At 41.9% G+C, this 16801-nt stretch overlaps 1 protein-coding gene across 2 annotated transcripts in view; it reads left to right on the top strand.

The window, feature by feature from the left end:
- The window catches only part of ttc8 (tetratricopeptide repeat domain 8), a 42642-nt gene extending 31781 nt beyond the window's left edge, over positions 1-10861 (top strand). Inside the window, exons 11-13 of one of the 2 annotated variants that reach the window (XM_055640343.1) lie at positions 1869-1991; positions 2107-2190; positions 7659-10861. In XM_055640343.1, the coding sequence (XP_055496318.1) occupies positions 1869-1991; positions 2107-2190; positions 7659-7775 (324 nt within the window). In that variant the 3' untranslated portion in view covers positions 7776-10861. The remainder of the gene's footprint in view (positions 1-1868; positions 1992-2106; positions 2191-7658) is intronic. The other variant, XM_055640342.1, reaches the window with a different exon arrangement.
- Positions 10862-16801: the final 5940 nt, after the last annotated feature.

Raw genomic sequence — 16801 nt, 5'->3', positions numbered from 1 at the left:
TGAAGTGGTAAGAAACTGCACTTAAACTTGGTGGCCTTGCACCCTGCTTAAAATGGTAGGAACATGGATTTGAATTTGGTGGCCTTGTACCCTGCTTAAAATGGAATTTCAAGGAATAGTCATGAGTTAACCAGCCGTGAGTGAGCTGTCAGCATATCAGGCTTGAGGGACTGAGCTGCCACCCCCACCAGAATCCATACCAGCACTCCCCCCCCCCCCCCCCCCCCCCCCCCACTAGCCACAATATTGGAATTGGTGGAGAGGTGGAATATTGTGTCGGAAGACCAGCCCTCCCGTGTGAACATAGGACCCAACGGGGCCCATTTAGTCTAGTGCTTATCTAATTGCCCTTGAGAAGTGGTGAACTGCTATTGGCTAGAAACATAGAAGTTAGGTGCAGGAGTAGGCCATTTGGCCCTTCGAGCCTGCACCGCCATTCAATATGATCATGGCTGATCACCCAACTCAGTATCCCGTACCTGCCTTCTCTCCATACCCTCTGATCCCCTTAGCCACAAGGGCCACATCTAACTCCCTCTTAAATATAGCCAATGAACTGGCTCAACTACCCTCTGTGGCAGAGAGTTCCAGAGATTCACCACTCTGTGAAAAAAGTTCTCATCTCGGTTTTAAAGGATTTCCCCCTTATCCTTAAGCTGTGACCCCTTGTCCTGGACTTCCCCAACATCGGGAACAATCTTCCTGCATCTAGCCTGTCCAACCCCTTAAGAATTTTGTAAGTTTCTATAAGATCTCCTCTCAATCTCCTAAATTCTAGAGAGTATAAACCAAGTCTATCCAGTCTTTCTTCATAAGACAGTCCTGACATCCCAGGAATCAGTCTGGTGAACCTTCTCTGCACTCCCTCTATGGCAATAATGTCCTTCCTCAGATTTAGAGACCAAAACTGTACGCAACACTCCAGGTGTGGTCTCACCAAGACCCTGTACAACTGCAGTAGAACCTCCCTGCTCCTATACTCAAATCCTTTTGCTATGAAAGCCAACATACCATTCGCTTTCTTTACTGCCTGCTGCACCGGCATGCCTACCTTCAATGACTGGTGTACCATGACACCCAGGTCTCGCTGCATCTCCCCCTTTCCCAATCGGCCACCATTTAGATAATAGTCTGCTTTCCCGTTTTTGCCACCAAAATGGATAACCTCACATTTATCCACATTATACTGCATCTGCCAAACATTTGCCCACTCACCCTTCCTATCCAAGTCGCCTTGCAGTCTGCTAGCATCCTCCTCACAGGAAGATCCATAACTTTGTCCCAATGATGAATAAGGAGCAGTGCTACATTTTTAAGGTGATGATCTTTGGAAGAGGACTCGCATATGGATGGCATCTTGTGCTCTTACTGTCTACATCTACTAGAAGGCAGAGATTATTGGTTTAGGAAGTTGCACCAAACAGAATGTCGAACCATGAATTAAAGCAGAATTTGCTACTGAATTATTTGGAAAGTCCATTTAATACAATGTGTTGGGTTTTTTACACTCCTCACAAAAATGCACACCAACATTTTTGTTGTGTATTTGGATTCTTGGAACAGACTCGGACACGGGAGTAAACTAACGCGCTTCTTTATTCCAGGACGCCACCTTGAGTCTCCCCCGCACATGCGTACTTGCACAAGACATCACATATACTAATTATATATGATAATTATACCACATGCCTAACAATTTTTTTTAAAGCATACCATGAATTATTTAAATGCTAAAGTATTTGGCAATGCTAAAAATATATCCAGGTGATATATAAGGAAAGTATATTTTTGATCATTTGTTGTCATTTGGAATGATTATGGCCCCAGTTTATATATGGAATTTGTAAATAGACATTGTTATATTTTAGGGAACCGGGGATATAAATTTGGCCCATCAATGTTTTAAGCTGGCACTGGCCAACAACAACAATCATGCTGAAGCTTATAACAATTTAGCAGTCCTGGAGATGCGCAAAGGGCATCATGAACAGGTGAGCAACTTGAATTTTTATGCAATATGCAGGAAAACATTGTTTTATCTTGGGGGGGAAAAAAGCATTGCATTTATTCCAAGTATCTAATTCTTTATTTTATTTGTATCTCAAGGCCCGGGGACTTCTGCAGACAGCTGCTGCTCTGGCTCTTCACATGTACGAACCACATTATAATTTTGCTGCACTTTCAGATAAGGTAATGAATATGGAAAAGAAATGACTCTGAAGAAATGTAATCATTACTTTTACAATATACAGCTAACCATTGGTGCATGCTTGCATATTTTGGGTAGGGATATTATACAGATGATTCAGTATTCCTGACAACTGCTGCGAGGAAGTTAATTTCCTCACAGAGAATTTAATTTCAGAAGGGCTATTGCAAATGACTGCAACACCTTCAGTTGCAGAGGTGGTAAATGGGTGATTCTCAGTAGCTGCAGGATATGTAGAAATATTTTGAGATTTACATCAGTCACCTATGATGCTGATTTATGTTTGTAATCTCAGATGCTCATTTGAGCAAGTTATCAGCACTCTGCCATAACTATAACATTGTCATAACTATATCCAAACAAGAATTTGTAGTTTTCAGAAGGCAGAATGACCAAGGAAAGATAAATGCAAAAGATTCAATCTATGATCCATTATATGTGGAAGTTGTGGGCAGGAAGATGAGAATAAGTGGAACTGAAGTGTGGTTTGGGCACTAGGATCACAGAAATTAGGACAATAGTTTGCACGTAAATAAAGCACAGAACCCTGCCGGAGGGAAATCCACTGCTGAACGAAAAGAACATTTGTGAAAGTTAAACCCCTGTCCCACTTTCACGACCTCTGCCGAGTTTGCCCTTGACTCGTACTCGCAGCATGGTCGCCACGAGGTCGTGATGCTAGTCGTAGGTACTCGTGGCATCAAGAAGGTCGCCGTGTTTTTTCTAGCCTGATAAAAAATGTCCACGAGTAAAAAAAAAAGTCAGCATGGAAAATATCAATACTTTTTACTCGTAGGTAGGTCGTAGTAGGTTGTGATGATAGTCGTAGGTGGTCGTAGGCAGTCAAAGGTAATAGCTCCGGGGTGAAAAAAAGGTAATTTTAAAAAAAAGGTTATTTAAACAGCAGAACGTCACCTCTGTCACTCCAAGTCATGTTCATTCGTAGCTGGAGAGATTTTTGGAGAGGAGACGTGTTTTAGAGATGGCAGCAAAAAAGCAGCAGCGCAGAGGGAGGGCACAACCCTAAAAAAAACGGCCATGCAGGTGTTGCCCACCCAAGAGGAGGAGTGGCAGGAGGTGATGCCACTGGAGGTGATAGTGCAGGAGGAGGTAGTCATGCATGAGAGACCCCTGGAGGAGGAGACCAGGGTGGTAATATATGTCCCCACCACCACCACCCCATCCTTCACTGCCTCATTTGAAGGCAGTAAAGCAGCCCTTTCTCCTGTGTCTGACACAGCATCAGAGGCAGATGCCCCATTGAGGTTATGCCCTTCACCAGGCAGCAGGAGGAGGACCTTGACGAATGGTTCCAGCAGAATGCCATCCTGTACGAAAAGGAAAATGAGGGGGACAGGGACAAGAATGGCATGCTTGCCATCCACTGCCCCACGTGTGTGCTTAAAGTTCCATCTTTTGTCAAACCCCAGCGCCACTCTCTTCCAGTCATCTGGTGTACTGGGACAGTCCATCACATCGTCTCCATTCACCCATTGAGACCTCTTCTTGTGCTTCCTCTTCACCCTTGCTCTTCCCCTTCTGCCTTACTTAAAAGGCTGCTGAAGCAAAAGGGCTACTGCAAACAGCAGTAAAACGTACATGGTCGAAGCCAGTCTTCAACATAGTTGAAGGAGGTCTTCAACCTAGTCGTGGGTGGTCTTCAACATAGTCGTGGGAGGTCATAGTCGTAGGAGGTCGTACACATAGTCGTGGAAGGTCGTAGGAGGTCGTACACATAGTCGTGGGAGGTCGTAGGTTACCGCAACCATGATTTTTTTTTAGATCCTTTAAGGTCGTCAGAATTAGGTCGTGAAAGTGGGACGGGCTTACGGATCTAATGGTAAATATGGAATAATTACATTCCGAAATGTTGACTGTAGGAGATTTGTAAAAGAAAAAATTACATATGGTTAAAGTGCACATTGTCAGGTAGAAATTACAGCAGTGTTTATACATAGTCCCCCCCATTTCAGGGCACCATAATGTTTGGAACACAGCGATGTCATGTAAATGAAAGTACTCGTGTTTAGTATTTTGTTGCATATCCTTTGCATGCAATGACTGCTTGAAGTCTGCCATTCATGGACATCACCAGTTGCTGGGTATCTTCTCTGGTGATGCTCTGCCAGGCTTGTATTGCAGCCATCTTTAGCTTATGCTTGTTTTGGGGGCTGGTCCCCTTCAGTTTTCACTTCAGCATATAAAAGGCATGCTCAGTTGGGTTCAGATCGGGGGATTGGCTTGGCCACTCAAGAATTAACCATTTTTTAGCTTTAAAAAACTCCTTTGTTGCTTTAGCAGGATGTTTGGGATCATTGTCTTGCTGTAGAATGAACCATCGGCCAATGAGTTTTGAGGAATTTGTTTGAACTTGAGCAGATATGATGTGTCTATACACTTCCGAATTCATTATGCTACTACCATCAGCAAGTGAGCCAGTACCTTCAGCAGCCATACAGGCCCAGGCCATAACACCCCCATCACCGTGTTTCACAGATGAGGTGGTATGCTTTGGTTCTTGGGCAGTTCCTTCTCTCCTCCATACTTTGCGCTTGCCATCACCCTGATATAAGTTAATCTTCGTCTCATCTGTCCACAAGACCTTTTTCCAGAACTTCGGTTGCTCTTTAAAGTACTTCTTGGCAAACTGTAACCTGGCCATCCTATTTTTGCGGCTACCCAGTGGTTTACATCTTGCAGTGTAGCCTTTGTATTTCTGTTCATGAACTCTTCTGCGGACAGTGGTCATTGACAAATCCACACCCGACTCCTGAAGAATGTTTCTGATCTATCGGACAGGTGATTGAGGATTTTTCTTTATTATCATCAGTTGTGGAGGTCTTCCTTGGCCTGCCAGTCCTTTGCACACCAGTAAGCTCACCAGAGCTCTCTTTCTTCTTAATGATGTTCCAAACAGTTGATTTTGGTAAGCCTAAGGTTTGGCTGATGTCTCTAACAGTTGTATTCTTGTTTCTCAATCTCATAATGGCTTCTTTGACTTTCATTTGTACAACTTTGGTCCTCATGATGATAAACAGCAATAAATGTTTCCAAATGTGATGGAAAGACTGGAGGAAAGACTAGGTGGAAAGACTAGGTATCTTCCACCTGCATTAAGGAGGCAGTTGAACACCCTGAGCAATTACAAACGCCGGTGAAGCCATGTTTCCCAAAGATTATGGTGTCCTGAAATGGGGGTCTATGTATAAACACAGCTATAATTTCTACATGGTGAAACCAAAATGTATAAAAATGGCCTTTAATAAAATCTGACAATGTGCACTTTAACCACATGTGATTTTTTCTTTTTTTTCTATTACAAATCTCAAATTGTGGAGCACAGAAGCAAATAAATAAATGATGGGTCTTTGTCCCAAACATTATGGGGGGCACTGTATATGACAGAAGTTTTAGATTAGATTAGATCCTTTATTTGTCGCTGCCTGCAGCCATACATATAATAGTAAACAACAAAACACACAATAAGCACAAATTAACACGTTAACATCCACCACAGTGAGTTCACTAGGAACTTCCTCACTGTGATGGAGGAAAAATCTTAAAGTTACTGCGCTGAGGCGATACCCCACCGGGCGATGGTATCAGTCCTGCGGCTCAACCGAGCTTCGCGAATGGGCCGGTTCAAGCTCCGCGGCCCGGGGTGGTCGAAGCTGCCGCCCTCCAGTCTAGCGGACGCAGGTGTTGCCGCGGGAGCTCCGGGAAACAGGCACCAGCCTGTGACCTGCGAGCTCCCGACAATGTCGTCCACTGGCCCGCAGCTGAGCCCTGGATTCAGGTCACCACCGCCTCAGCCACCGGAGCGGCGAGTCAACCCCGAGCCAGGCCGCTGCCACCGGAGCGCCGTCCCAGCCCCGAGCCGGGCCGTCCTCACCGGAGCGCCATCCCAGGCCCGCGCCGGGCCGTCCTCACTGGAGCGCCGTCCCAGCCCCCCGCGCCGGGCCGTCCTCACCGAAGCGCCGTCCCAGCCCCGCGCCGGGCCGTCCTCACCGAAGCGCCTTCCCAGCCCCGTGCCGGGCTGTCCTCACCGGAGCGCCGTCCCAGCCCCGCGCCGGGCCGTCCTCACCGGAGCGCCGTCCCAGCCCTGAGCCATGCCGCTGCCGCCGGAGTGCCGCCGCAGCTCGAAGATGGCCAGCCTTGCTGTTGGTGAGTCCTGGCTGGCTCGGTTTCCGGAGCCTCGAGGTCGGTCGCAGGTTGGAGGCCGCCAGCTCCGCCATTAGGTCTCAGTGCAGACGGAGGCAGAGAAGGGGGATACGACAAGAAGAGTCGCATTCCCCCGAAGGGAGAGACAGAGAGGTGGGATAGAACAGAGGTTCACCTGTATCTCCTCCAACCTCATCTATTGCATCCGGTGCTCTAGATGTCAGCTGATTTACATCAGTGAGACTAAGCGGAGGCTGGGCGATCGTTTCACCGAACACCTCCGCTCGGTCCGCAAGAACCTACCTGACCTCCCGGTGGCTCAGCACTTCAACTCCCCCTCCCATCCCTGTCCAACCTCTCTGTCCTGGGTCTCCTCCATGGCCAGAGTGAGCAACACCGGAAATTGGAGGAACAGCACCTCGTATTCCGCTTGGGGAGTCTGCATCCCGTGGGCATGAACATTGAATTCTCCCAATTTTGTTAGCCCTTGCAGTCTCCTCCCCTTCCTCAGCCCCCGGGCTGTCTCCTCCCATCTCTCAGCCCTCGGGCTCCTCCTCCTCCTCCTTTTTCCTTTCTTCTTCCCGCTACCCCCCATCAGTCTGAAGAAGGGTTTCGGCCCGAAACGTTGCCTATTTCCTTCGCTCCATAGATGCTGCTGCACCCACTGAGTTTCTCCAGCATTTTTGTGTACCTGGGATAGAACAAAGAATGGTCCACTTATCTCACAAAATGGTAGGTGTGGCATAACACATGCGGTTCCTATGTGTTTAAAATACAAACAAGTTCAGCCAAGTGAAGTTTTATCATCCAAATTCTTGCATTTATAAAATTAATAATGGAGTTTCAAAAATGTAGGAAAATATATTTGCAGATATCTGAACTATGTGAATGTATGGATCCCTTCCTTGGATGTCCACTTTCTCTTCTTAACTGCTTGATAATAACATTAAAGTGTTTAGCAGCAAATAAGGCAGCTAGCAGATACATTAAGTTTTTGCAACCCTTTTAATTTCTGGAATTAGCATGATGAGCAAATCTGATTACTTTGGGAAATTTAAAAGTGTGATGTTGAAGCTTCTGAACTAAAGTGAAGTAAAATGTAGAGGTGTGTACCATTTAATGGTTGATCTATAGAACATCAATATTTGTTGGGGAGAAGGCAGGAGATTGGGCTTGAGAGGGAGAAATAGACACGCCATGATTGAATGACAAAGCAGATGGTCCGAATGGCACCAAAATGGTCTAACTCTGCTCCTATGTCTTATGGTCTTATATTTGTTTCCTACAGGTCGGAGATCTTCAGAGCAGTTATGTAGCTGCACAGAAATCAGCAACTGCATTTCCAGAACATGTTGACACTCAACAATTAATCAAACAACTGCAGCAACACTTTGCCATGCTTTAAGTAACCAATGATTGTGTAATATTGTTGAGAGGAAAACTGCATAATTCAGTTTTTGAATTTTATTGCAGTTAACAATGGTTTAGTAAACACTAACACCAATATCATCCTGTAATGACAAATCTGAGAGTCGTTTAATGGAGAATAAGTTCGTTCTTTGTGCATGCGAATCAATGTCAGATTGGAGTCAACCTCCTATTCTGTACAAACATTGGTAATTTCATTCAGTTTCTCTGTATAAAATGTTTTTTTTAAATGTTGATTTAAAAAAAAGTTCAATTAATATAAAGAAGCTGCTTGGAAAAAAACAATTTTGCATTTTAAAAATTGTATTTCTATTGCACCATTGTTTCTTAAGAACACACTCGGTTTCCCTGTGGACGGTCATTAGAGTTGATAAGCAATTGCTTTTATTGACACCCGTGCAACTATACTCTATTAAATAATGTAGCACGCAGTCTTCAGCATTTTTAGCTTGCAGTGACAAAAATAGACTTGCAGCTATTAAATAGACCTCTATTTTCGAAAATCCTGCAGGAAAAATAACATTGTGAGTCTGCAACACTCTAGCTCTTAACCATTTTTTCCTCATTGATGCACTTATTTTTATAACAGGTATTTCTATAACATAAAGTTTCTTAAAAGCCCTACTATATGTATCTTGAAAAATGGCTTGCAGGCACTGATAATATGACCAGCAGGTGTGGGAGTTAACTGAATGTAGATCTAAAAATTGAGAGTCTTGCAAAGGTGAAAACTCGTGAAACATTGAAAATTAACAAGTCTAAAATTAGATGCAATGCTATGTAATTTTAGAACCGTGTAGCTTTAATATTCAAATTGCATTTCATTATTTATTTATTTAAAAGGTAAAAGTTTAGTATTTCTGCAATATTTCAACTGTATTATAGAATCTCCACTACAAATTGTCACTAAATTTAACAGTTGCTGCTTTATCCATTGCTTTCCTAATATTTAAGTATGTTTACTTTGTTTGATGTTGTGTCAGTGCTTTCTTTTGTATATCTAAAAAATTGCATTTGCAAATGTTATATTTTATTGCCTAATGCAACTTATGTCTGCATTAATAATCCTCATGCCAAATTTTAAAATTGATTTGAATTCATCACTACCATTGTTATTTTACATTGTTATCTGTATTGCCCCTCTTAATATTTGTAACTGTGCTGTATTACATAATTTAAATAAACATGAGAGTTAATTTATGCAAAGCAAAATCCACTAGCTGTTGGTTGAGTGATGATGTTGACACGAAGTTACCTGCATCTATCAAATATTACCACAGAATTATTTTATTCACTGGTAAAGGATTAACGCAAATGCATTAACAGAAATTATTTTTGATAGTGCAGTCATATAATATGGCATTCCTCTATTTTAAATAAGGCGCCACCCGTGTTAAAATGACAAAGTATTTCTAACTTTTTCCTTTTTTTGGCGATTTTATGCTGCTCTCTTGTTTCGATAACATAAGTGCCCAGTCATCTCTTGCCCTGCGTTTCAGTAGCTGAACCCAAATTTAGAAAACAATATTGTGCGGCAAGCTCAAGCTGAAGCTAATCTGCACTACTAAAGCAGGCTGCATAGCCTTGAATGGAACGCTCTTCCAAGCAGTGAATCTGAAACTGAAGGATGGGAATGAGCAACTCTTATTTTTCTTGGTAGCATTGGTGATGAAGTGATGTATTTGCGGGTGAGTAAACCATAAATCTAGTTATCCAGAGGACTAGACACAATAGATTTGCTTAAACAGTTAAGATCTCTGATTATAATCTACAATAATATGCAGACGACACAACAATAATTGGCCTTATCTCAGACAACAAAGAATCACAGTACCATCTAACAGTCGATAGCGCAGTCAAATGGTGCGCAGACAAAAACCTCCAGCTTAATACTTCAAAAACCTTAGAAATCATCATAGATTTCAGACGCAATCAAAGCCACAAACCCCCGGTCCATGTCAACTCTCACCCCATAACCTCCACGAACTCATTTAAGTTTCTAGGCACCTATATCTCCAATAACCTAAAATGGCACATAAATGCAGACCACGTCATCAAGAAAGGTCAACAACGCCTATATTTCCTCAGACAGCTCAAAAAGTTCAGAGTCCATAAACACCTCCTGGTCCGTTTCTATCAATCAATCATTGAAAGCATCATCACCTCCTCAATCACAGTCTGGTACGGTAACACCGATAGTCACTCACTACATAGAATACAGCGCATTGTTTCCAAGGCCTCCAGGATCATCAACTCCCCCCTCCCCTCAATCCATTCCATTTATCTTAAACGTACCTCAAAACGGGCAAAAAAGATCATCTCGGACCACTCCCATCCAGCAAATCACCTTTTTCAGTCTCTCCCTTCAGGGAGGCGCCTCAGGTCACTTGCTACTAAAACCACCCGCTTTAAAAACAGTTTCTTCCCCTCAGCAATAAGAACTCTTAATTCCGTCCAATAATCAGACAATAATATGATTTCTGATGTATACAGTGTCTTGTCTATGGTCTTTGTTTGTTCTTTTGCATTATGTAATGTTGGTGAGATGTGTGATTTGTGATGTGGTATGGATGCACTTTATTACGGTGATCTGTGTTATTAGTGGTATGTAACTAAAGCAGTGTACCATCATGTACCGAACCCAAATACCACCAACCCTGGTTGCGTGGCAAATAAAGATTCTATTCTATTCTATTCTAAAAATGTTATGTTCTGCACAAGGTTAAAGTCGGTACTCAATTCAGTCATCAATTGCCCTGTTTTTTTGTTTTCACCACTCCAACTAGTCCATCACGTGAGTAGATTGCACTAACATACTTAGTTTGTTTTCCAGACCCAACTGGTAAAAGCCAGCACTACCAGGCACATATTGAATACTGATGGCTGAACCGGCACAATCTAATCTAAAGTGAAGGCACCAGGCATGTTGAAGAATTTAATGTTAATACATATTGTTCAGAATATTAAAGCAGAAATGAGAATGCTGTGAATTTTTGGGGATGCAATCATTGAGATTTGAAATGTATTAAATATAAGATACAAAGTATTAATCCTGTGTTGGATAGTTTATTTAACTTGGAAAATTATAGACATTTTTTCAAAGCTATAGCCTATAAAACGTGACTGTTTTATTTTGTAAATCTTTATTAAAGGCCAAATGTGTTAGATGTTAAAATTCGCTTGCTTTTTATCAGAAATAAATTATGACATGCAAATCAACCGGATACAAGGTATCTAAATTTAACGTATGCGTTGTTTTTCTCTTGGAATAATACTTGGGAGTGGGTTTTTATATTTTCAATGATCACCAGCTGGTGCTGGCTGTATGCCTGATTGCATTTTGTTTATCCAGATTACTGTAATTGGATTGTGCACAGGGAGACTTGCATGCAAGAGTAACAAAAAGATATGTAGTTGCTCAGTCCTCCACCAGCTGCTGCTTAATGGTGAAATCTTCTGGGATCACTGGCTAGCCTGCTTATGATGAGTGATTTTTAAATAAATTACAGAAGTAGGGTTAAAAATAATTCATAAAACAAACTGGGGGGGGATAAAAATGCACAAAGTATAATTATTGAGTCAGGTCAGGTGCCTATAAAAGTCAGACAGTTGAATTTGCATCCATTCATTTATTTAAGAGTGAAATATATTTACTTATGAAATTAACAATTCGCGGGCTCAACCATCAACCCTGCTCATACATTAATTTGAGGTTCCTTTGAGCTGTTCTTGTATGGGTCTAATTACATTCAACATAGTATGAAAGGAAAAGATTCAGTGCATTATCCAGTGGCATATTTTGTATTAAAAAGCTGAAATGAAATAGCAGTGATACAACAAACCTAACAATGAATGACAAGTTTTAAGGGATCATAAGATTGATGAGGCCAGTCAACCAAGTAAATCAGAAATGCAGTATTATTTAAATGATGAGAGATTTGAAATTTGGGTGTTCTTGCACGCAAGTCATTGAAAGCCAACTCGCAGATGTTGCAAGCAGTTAATGCTTGTGGTATCTTGACCGTAATTGTAAGAGTCTTTGCATACAGGACAAGGTTGGCTTGCTACAATTACACAGTCTTAATGAGAATGCACCTGGAATACTTTATATAATCAACCTAAGCAAATATATACTCTATTAAAGGAGCGCAAGAAGATGCAAATAGACCGATTCCTTAGCTGGCTCGTTTGATTATTCAAGAGCAGAAAAATGGGAGGAGATCTCGTTGAAACGTGCAAAATGTTGATGGGACTTGACATGCAGAATGCAGGCAGGTTGTTTCCCCTGAATGGGAGGAGTGGGTATGATGAGGTTAGGATCGTACAAGGGGTCACAGTCAGAATATGGGGTAAGACATTTGGGTCCAAGATGGGAAATTACTTCACTAATAGGGTAATGAATCTGGAATCCCATATAATATAGAGGGGATTTTTAGACACAAAATGCATCAAGGGAGGGGTAGAGAGTAGAAATATGGTATCCAGAAGATTAGCAGTGCTTGCATTGAATAATGTAGCTAGCTCAAAGGATAAAATACCTTTTCTGTGTGTTTCTATTTAAATTCAGCATTCTGAACATCCCAACCCCATGTCTCATCCCATTGCTGCATTCGACTGTTACAAATATTCACCAATCCATGTAAAATTTTGAAATGGACCATTATGGATGTAGACTTGCTAGTAGCAAAGACTGAAATGTTGAAATTAAAGCAGAAAATGCGAGAAATATTCAGCACATCAGGCAACATTTGTGATGGGAGAGTCAATATTTCTGGTCACAGGCCTAAATATCCAGGCACTAAATACATTTTATGGATGAAAACCTTTGACTATTTTTGCTGTTGTCCTTTCAGTTTAAAATTCCACCAGCTTTTGAAGACACAATAAACGTCATAGACCAAAATGTGCTAGATCTTCTGGGAAGTGGTTGAAGGTGTGGTGGTGTGATGCAAGGATGCTATTTTCAGCAGCCGAGGGTTCCTAGATATAAACACCTGTACTATTATTTCAGGTCCCATTTTAGGGCAACGTGTTCCCAGCCATTGTTGAGAGCACGCTGCTGTAAATGGCTGACTGTAATTTAAGCATATAATTTGTAACTATAGGCACTGCATTTTTCTGGAGAATTTACCTTTTGTTTGGATACGTTACTTTGATTACTGTCATAAATTCTCTTCCCTCTGCTCTAATTAATATTTTCCCTTTGACTAAATTAACTTTGTTTGCTATAAGGTTTCTGCCTATATACCTAAATAAGTTCAGCAGCTTGAGTCACACAATGGCAGAAGACAGGTTGTTTTGTTCAGAAATGCAGTATGGAAACGGGCCCTTTAGCCCATCGAGTGCGCCAGCCATCGATCACCCATACACTAGTTCTATCCTACACACTGGGAACAATTTACAGAAGCCAATATACCTACAAATCTTGACATCTTTGAAATGTGGGAGGAACCTGGAGAAAACCCATGAGGTCACAGGTTGAGTGTACAAACTCCATTCAGACAGCACCCATAGACATGATCGAATCTGAGTCTCTGGCACTGTATGGCAGCAACTCCACTGCTGCACCATTGTGACACCCTAAATGGTACTTTCCTTGAATTATAGGGGCCATTCTGAACACAGGTCCATGAATTTGGAAAGAGACCTGGTTTTCAAGGGAAATTGGACATCTTGTTCGGAAAAAGAGGGAGATCTACAATAATTATAGGCAGCATAAATGAGGTGCTTGAGGAGTATAAGGAATGTAAAAAGAATCTTAAGAAATAAATTAGAAAAGCTAAAAGACATGAGGCTGCTTTGGCAAGTAAGGTGAAAGTAAATCCAAAGGGTTTATACAGCTATATTAATAGCAAAAGGATAACGAGGGATAAAATTGGTCCATTGGAGAGACAGAGTGGACAGCTATCTGCAGAGCCAAAAGAGATGGGGGAGATATTGAACAATTTCTTTTCTTCGGTATTCACCAAGGAGAAGGATATTGAATTATGTGAGCTAAGGGAAACAAGTAGAGTAGCTATGGAAACTATGAGATTCAAAGAAGAGGCAGTACAGACCCTTTTGAGAAATATAAAAGTGGATAAGTCTCCAGGTTCGGACAGGATATTCCCTAGGACATTGAGGGAAGTTAGTGTAGAAATAGCAGGGGCTATGACAGAAATATTTCAAATGTCATTAGAAACGGGAATAGTGCCGGAGGATTGGCGTACTGCGCATGTTGTTCCATTGTTTAAAAAGGGTTCTAATAGTAAACCTAGCAATTATAGACCTGTTAGTTTGACTTCAGTGGTGGGCAAATTAATGGAAAAGATACTTAGAGATAATATATATATAAATAAGCATCTGGATAAACAGGGTCTCATTAGGAACAGTCAACATGTATTTGTGCCTGGAAGGTCATGTTTGACTAATCTTCTTGAATTTTTTGAAGAGGTTACTAGGGAAATTGACGAGGGTAAAGCAGTGGATGTTGTCTATATGGACTTTAGTAAGGCCTTTGACAAGGTTCCTCATGGAAGGTTGGTTAAGAAGGTTCAACTGTTGGGTATAAATGCAGGAGTAGCAAGATGGATTCAACAGTGGCTGAATGGGAGACGCCAGAGGGTAATGGTGGATGGCTGTTTGTCGGGTTGGAGGCAGGTGACTAGTGGGGGTGCCTCAGGGATCTGTGTTGGGTCCGTTGTTGTTTGTCATGTACATCAATGATCTGGATGAAGGTGTGGTAAATTGGATTAGTAAGTATGCAGATGATACCAAGATAGGGGGTGTTGTGGATAATGAAGAGGATTTCCAAAGTCTACAGAGTGATTTAGGCCATTTGGAAGAATGGGCTGAACGATGACAGATGGAGTTTAATGCTGATAAATGTGAGGTGCTACACCTTGGCAGGACAAATCAAAATAGGACGTACATGGTAAATGGTAGGGAATTGAAGAATACAGTTGAACGGAGGTATCTGGGAATAACCGTGCATAGTTCTTGAAGGTGGAATCTCATATAGATAGGGTGGTAAAGAAAGCTTTTGGTATGCTAGCCTTTATAAATCAGAGCATTGAGTATAGAAGCTGGGATGTAATGTTAAAATTGTACAAGGCATTGGTGAGACCAAATCTGGAGTATGGTGTACAATTTTGGTCGCCCAATTATAGGAAGGATGTCAACAAAATAGAGAGAGTACAGAGGAGATTTACTAGAATGTTGCCTGGGTTTCAACAACTAAGTTACAGAGAAAGGTTGAATAAGTTAGGTCTTTATTCTCTGGAGCGCAGAAGGTTAAGGGGGGACTTGATAGAGGTCTTTAAAATGATGAGAGGGATAGACAGAGTTGATGTGGACAAGCTTTTCCATTTGAGAATAGGGAAGATTCAAACAAGAGGACATGACTTCAGAATTAAGGGACAGAAGTTTAGGGGTAACATGAGGGGGAACTTCTTTACTCAGAGAGTGGTAGCGGTGTGGAATGAGCTTCCAGTGGAAGTGGTGGAGGCAGGTTCGTTGGTATCATTTAAAAATAAATTGGATAGGCATATGGATGAGAAGGGAATGGAGGGTTATGATATGAGTGCAGGCAGGTGGGACTAAGGGAAAATAACTGTTCGGCACGGACTTGTAGGGCCGAGATGGCCTGTTTCCGTGCTGTAATTGTTATATGGTATTATATGGTTATAATTTAATCACACTGACACAGTAATTAAATTCAGGGTCCTGTATCCAGAATCCTTGATTAATCATCCACAGGCTTCAGTTTAAAGTTCACTTTAGCAGTTGGGGAAAATAAATTAATTAAATAAATCTGTAATAAAAAGTTAGAATTTTCACTAATATACTAGTGAAAACACCAGATTTGGTTGACTAATATCCTTTAGAAAAGATCTGCCATCCTTGCCTAAATATGGTTCACAGAAATAATGTGTCTTTGGAGTGTAGGAGGCAGTTATTATTTCATTAGCAATCCTTATCATGAGTGACATTGATAAAGTAAACACTCCGAGACAAACACTGAGTAGAGGATTCTAAAACTAGGTGTGGTGAGAGTGGAGAGAGTTTAGAGGCACCTCGGGATATCTTCACACAACGTGTAGTTGGTATCTGGAATGAGCTGGTAGAGGAAAGTAAAAGTCGAATATGACTTTCAAAAGACATTTGGCCAGGTATGGGTAGGAAGGGTTTAGAGAGATTGTGCCAAATGTAGGCAAATGGGACCAGCGCAGCGTCAACCTTGTCAGCATGAATAAAATGGCCAAAGAGCCTGTTTCCATGCTGTGCACTGTGTATATATAGCTCCATGGCCAAGCAATAATGCAAAAAATACTACACTGACTTGCCATCGGTCCCCACCTCTTCCATTCGCTGCAGATAACAATGTAAATAGTGAGTGGAATTTCTGACTGCTAGCATTTCTGTTGTCAGTGCCATATTTCAGACTACTTTCAGTAGCTTAGGGAAGTATGAGAAAATAAAATATGGATATCTTATTGAGCTCATGAACAAAGACTACATACCATATGGATCTCCCAGTTGGGAACCATTTTGAACTCTCCTTCCCATTCCTGTACTGACCTCTCTGTCATTGGCCTCCATTGTCAGCGAGGTCACACGCACGTTGGAGGAATACAGATCAAATTCTGCTTGGGTAGATTACAACCCAACAATATGAAATTTGAATTATTCAATTTTAGGTAACCTCTAACAATACCCACCCCCTTTCTCTTTCCCCCCCCCCCCCCCCCCCCCCCCTATGCCCAATCTGCACTTGCACCTATTTCTCCCCTTCCTCTCCTTCCTTTGGCTTCACAATTTGCAACATTTCAATCCTGTCTCGCACCTTCAGTTTTAATCTTTGACCTTTGTTCCAACCATCTGCTTATCAAAACCTCCCTCACCTGTGTCCACCTATTATCTGCCATGCTTTGTCCTGCCTCTCTTCTCCCAACTCCCCCCCCCCTCACCCTGCAATCAGTTTGAATAAATGTCCTGACCCAAAAGTCACTTATCCATGTGCTC

Source organism: Leucoraja erinacea, chromosome 9 (assembly GCF_028641065.1).
Source record: "Leucoraja erinacea ecotype New England chromosome 9, Leri_hhj_1, whole genome shotgun sequence".
Classification (NCBI taxonomy): Eukaryota; Metazoa; Chordata; class Chondrichthyes; order Rajiformes; family Rajidae; genus Leucoraja; species Leucoraja erinaceus.
This window is presented reverse-complemented; position numbering and strand designations above follow the sequence as displayed.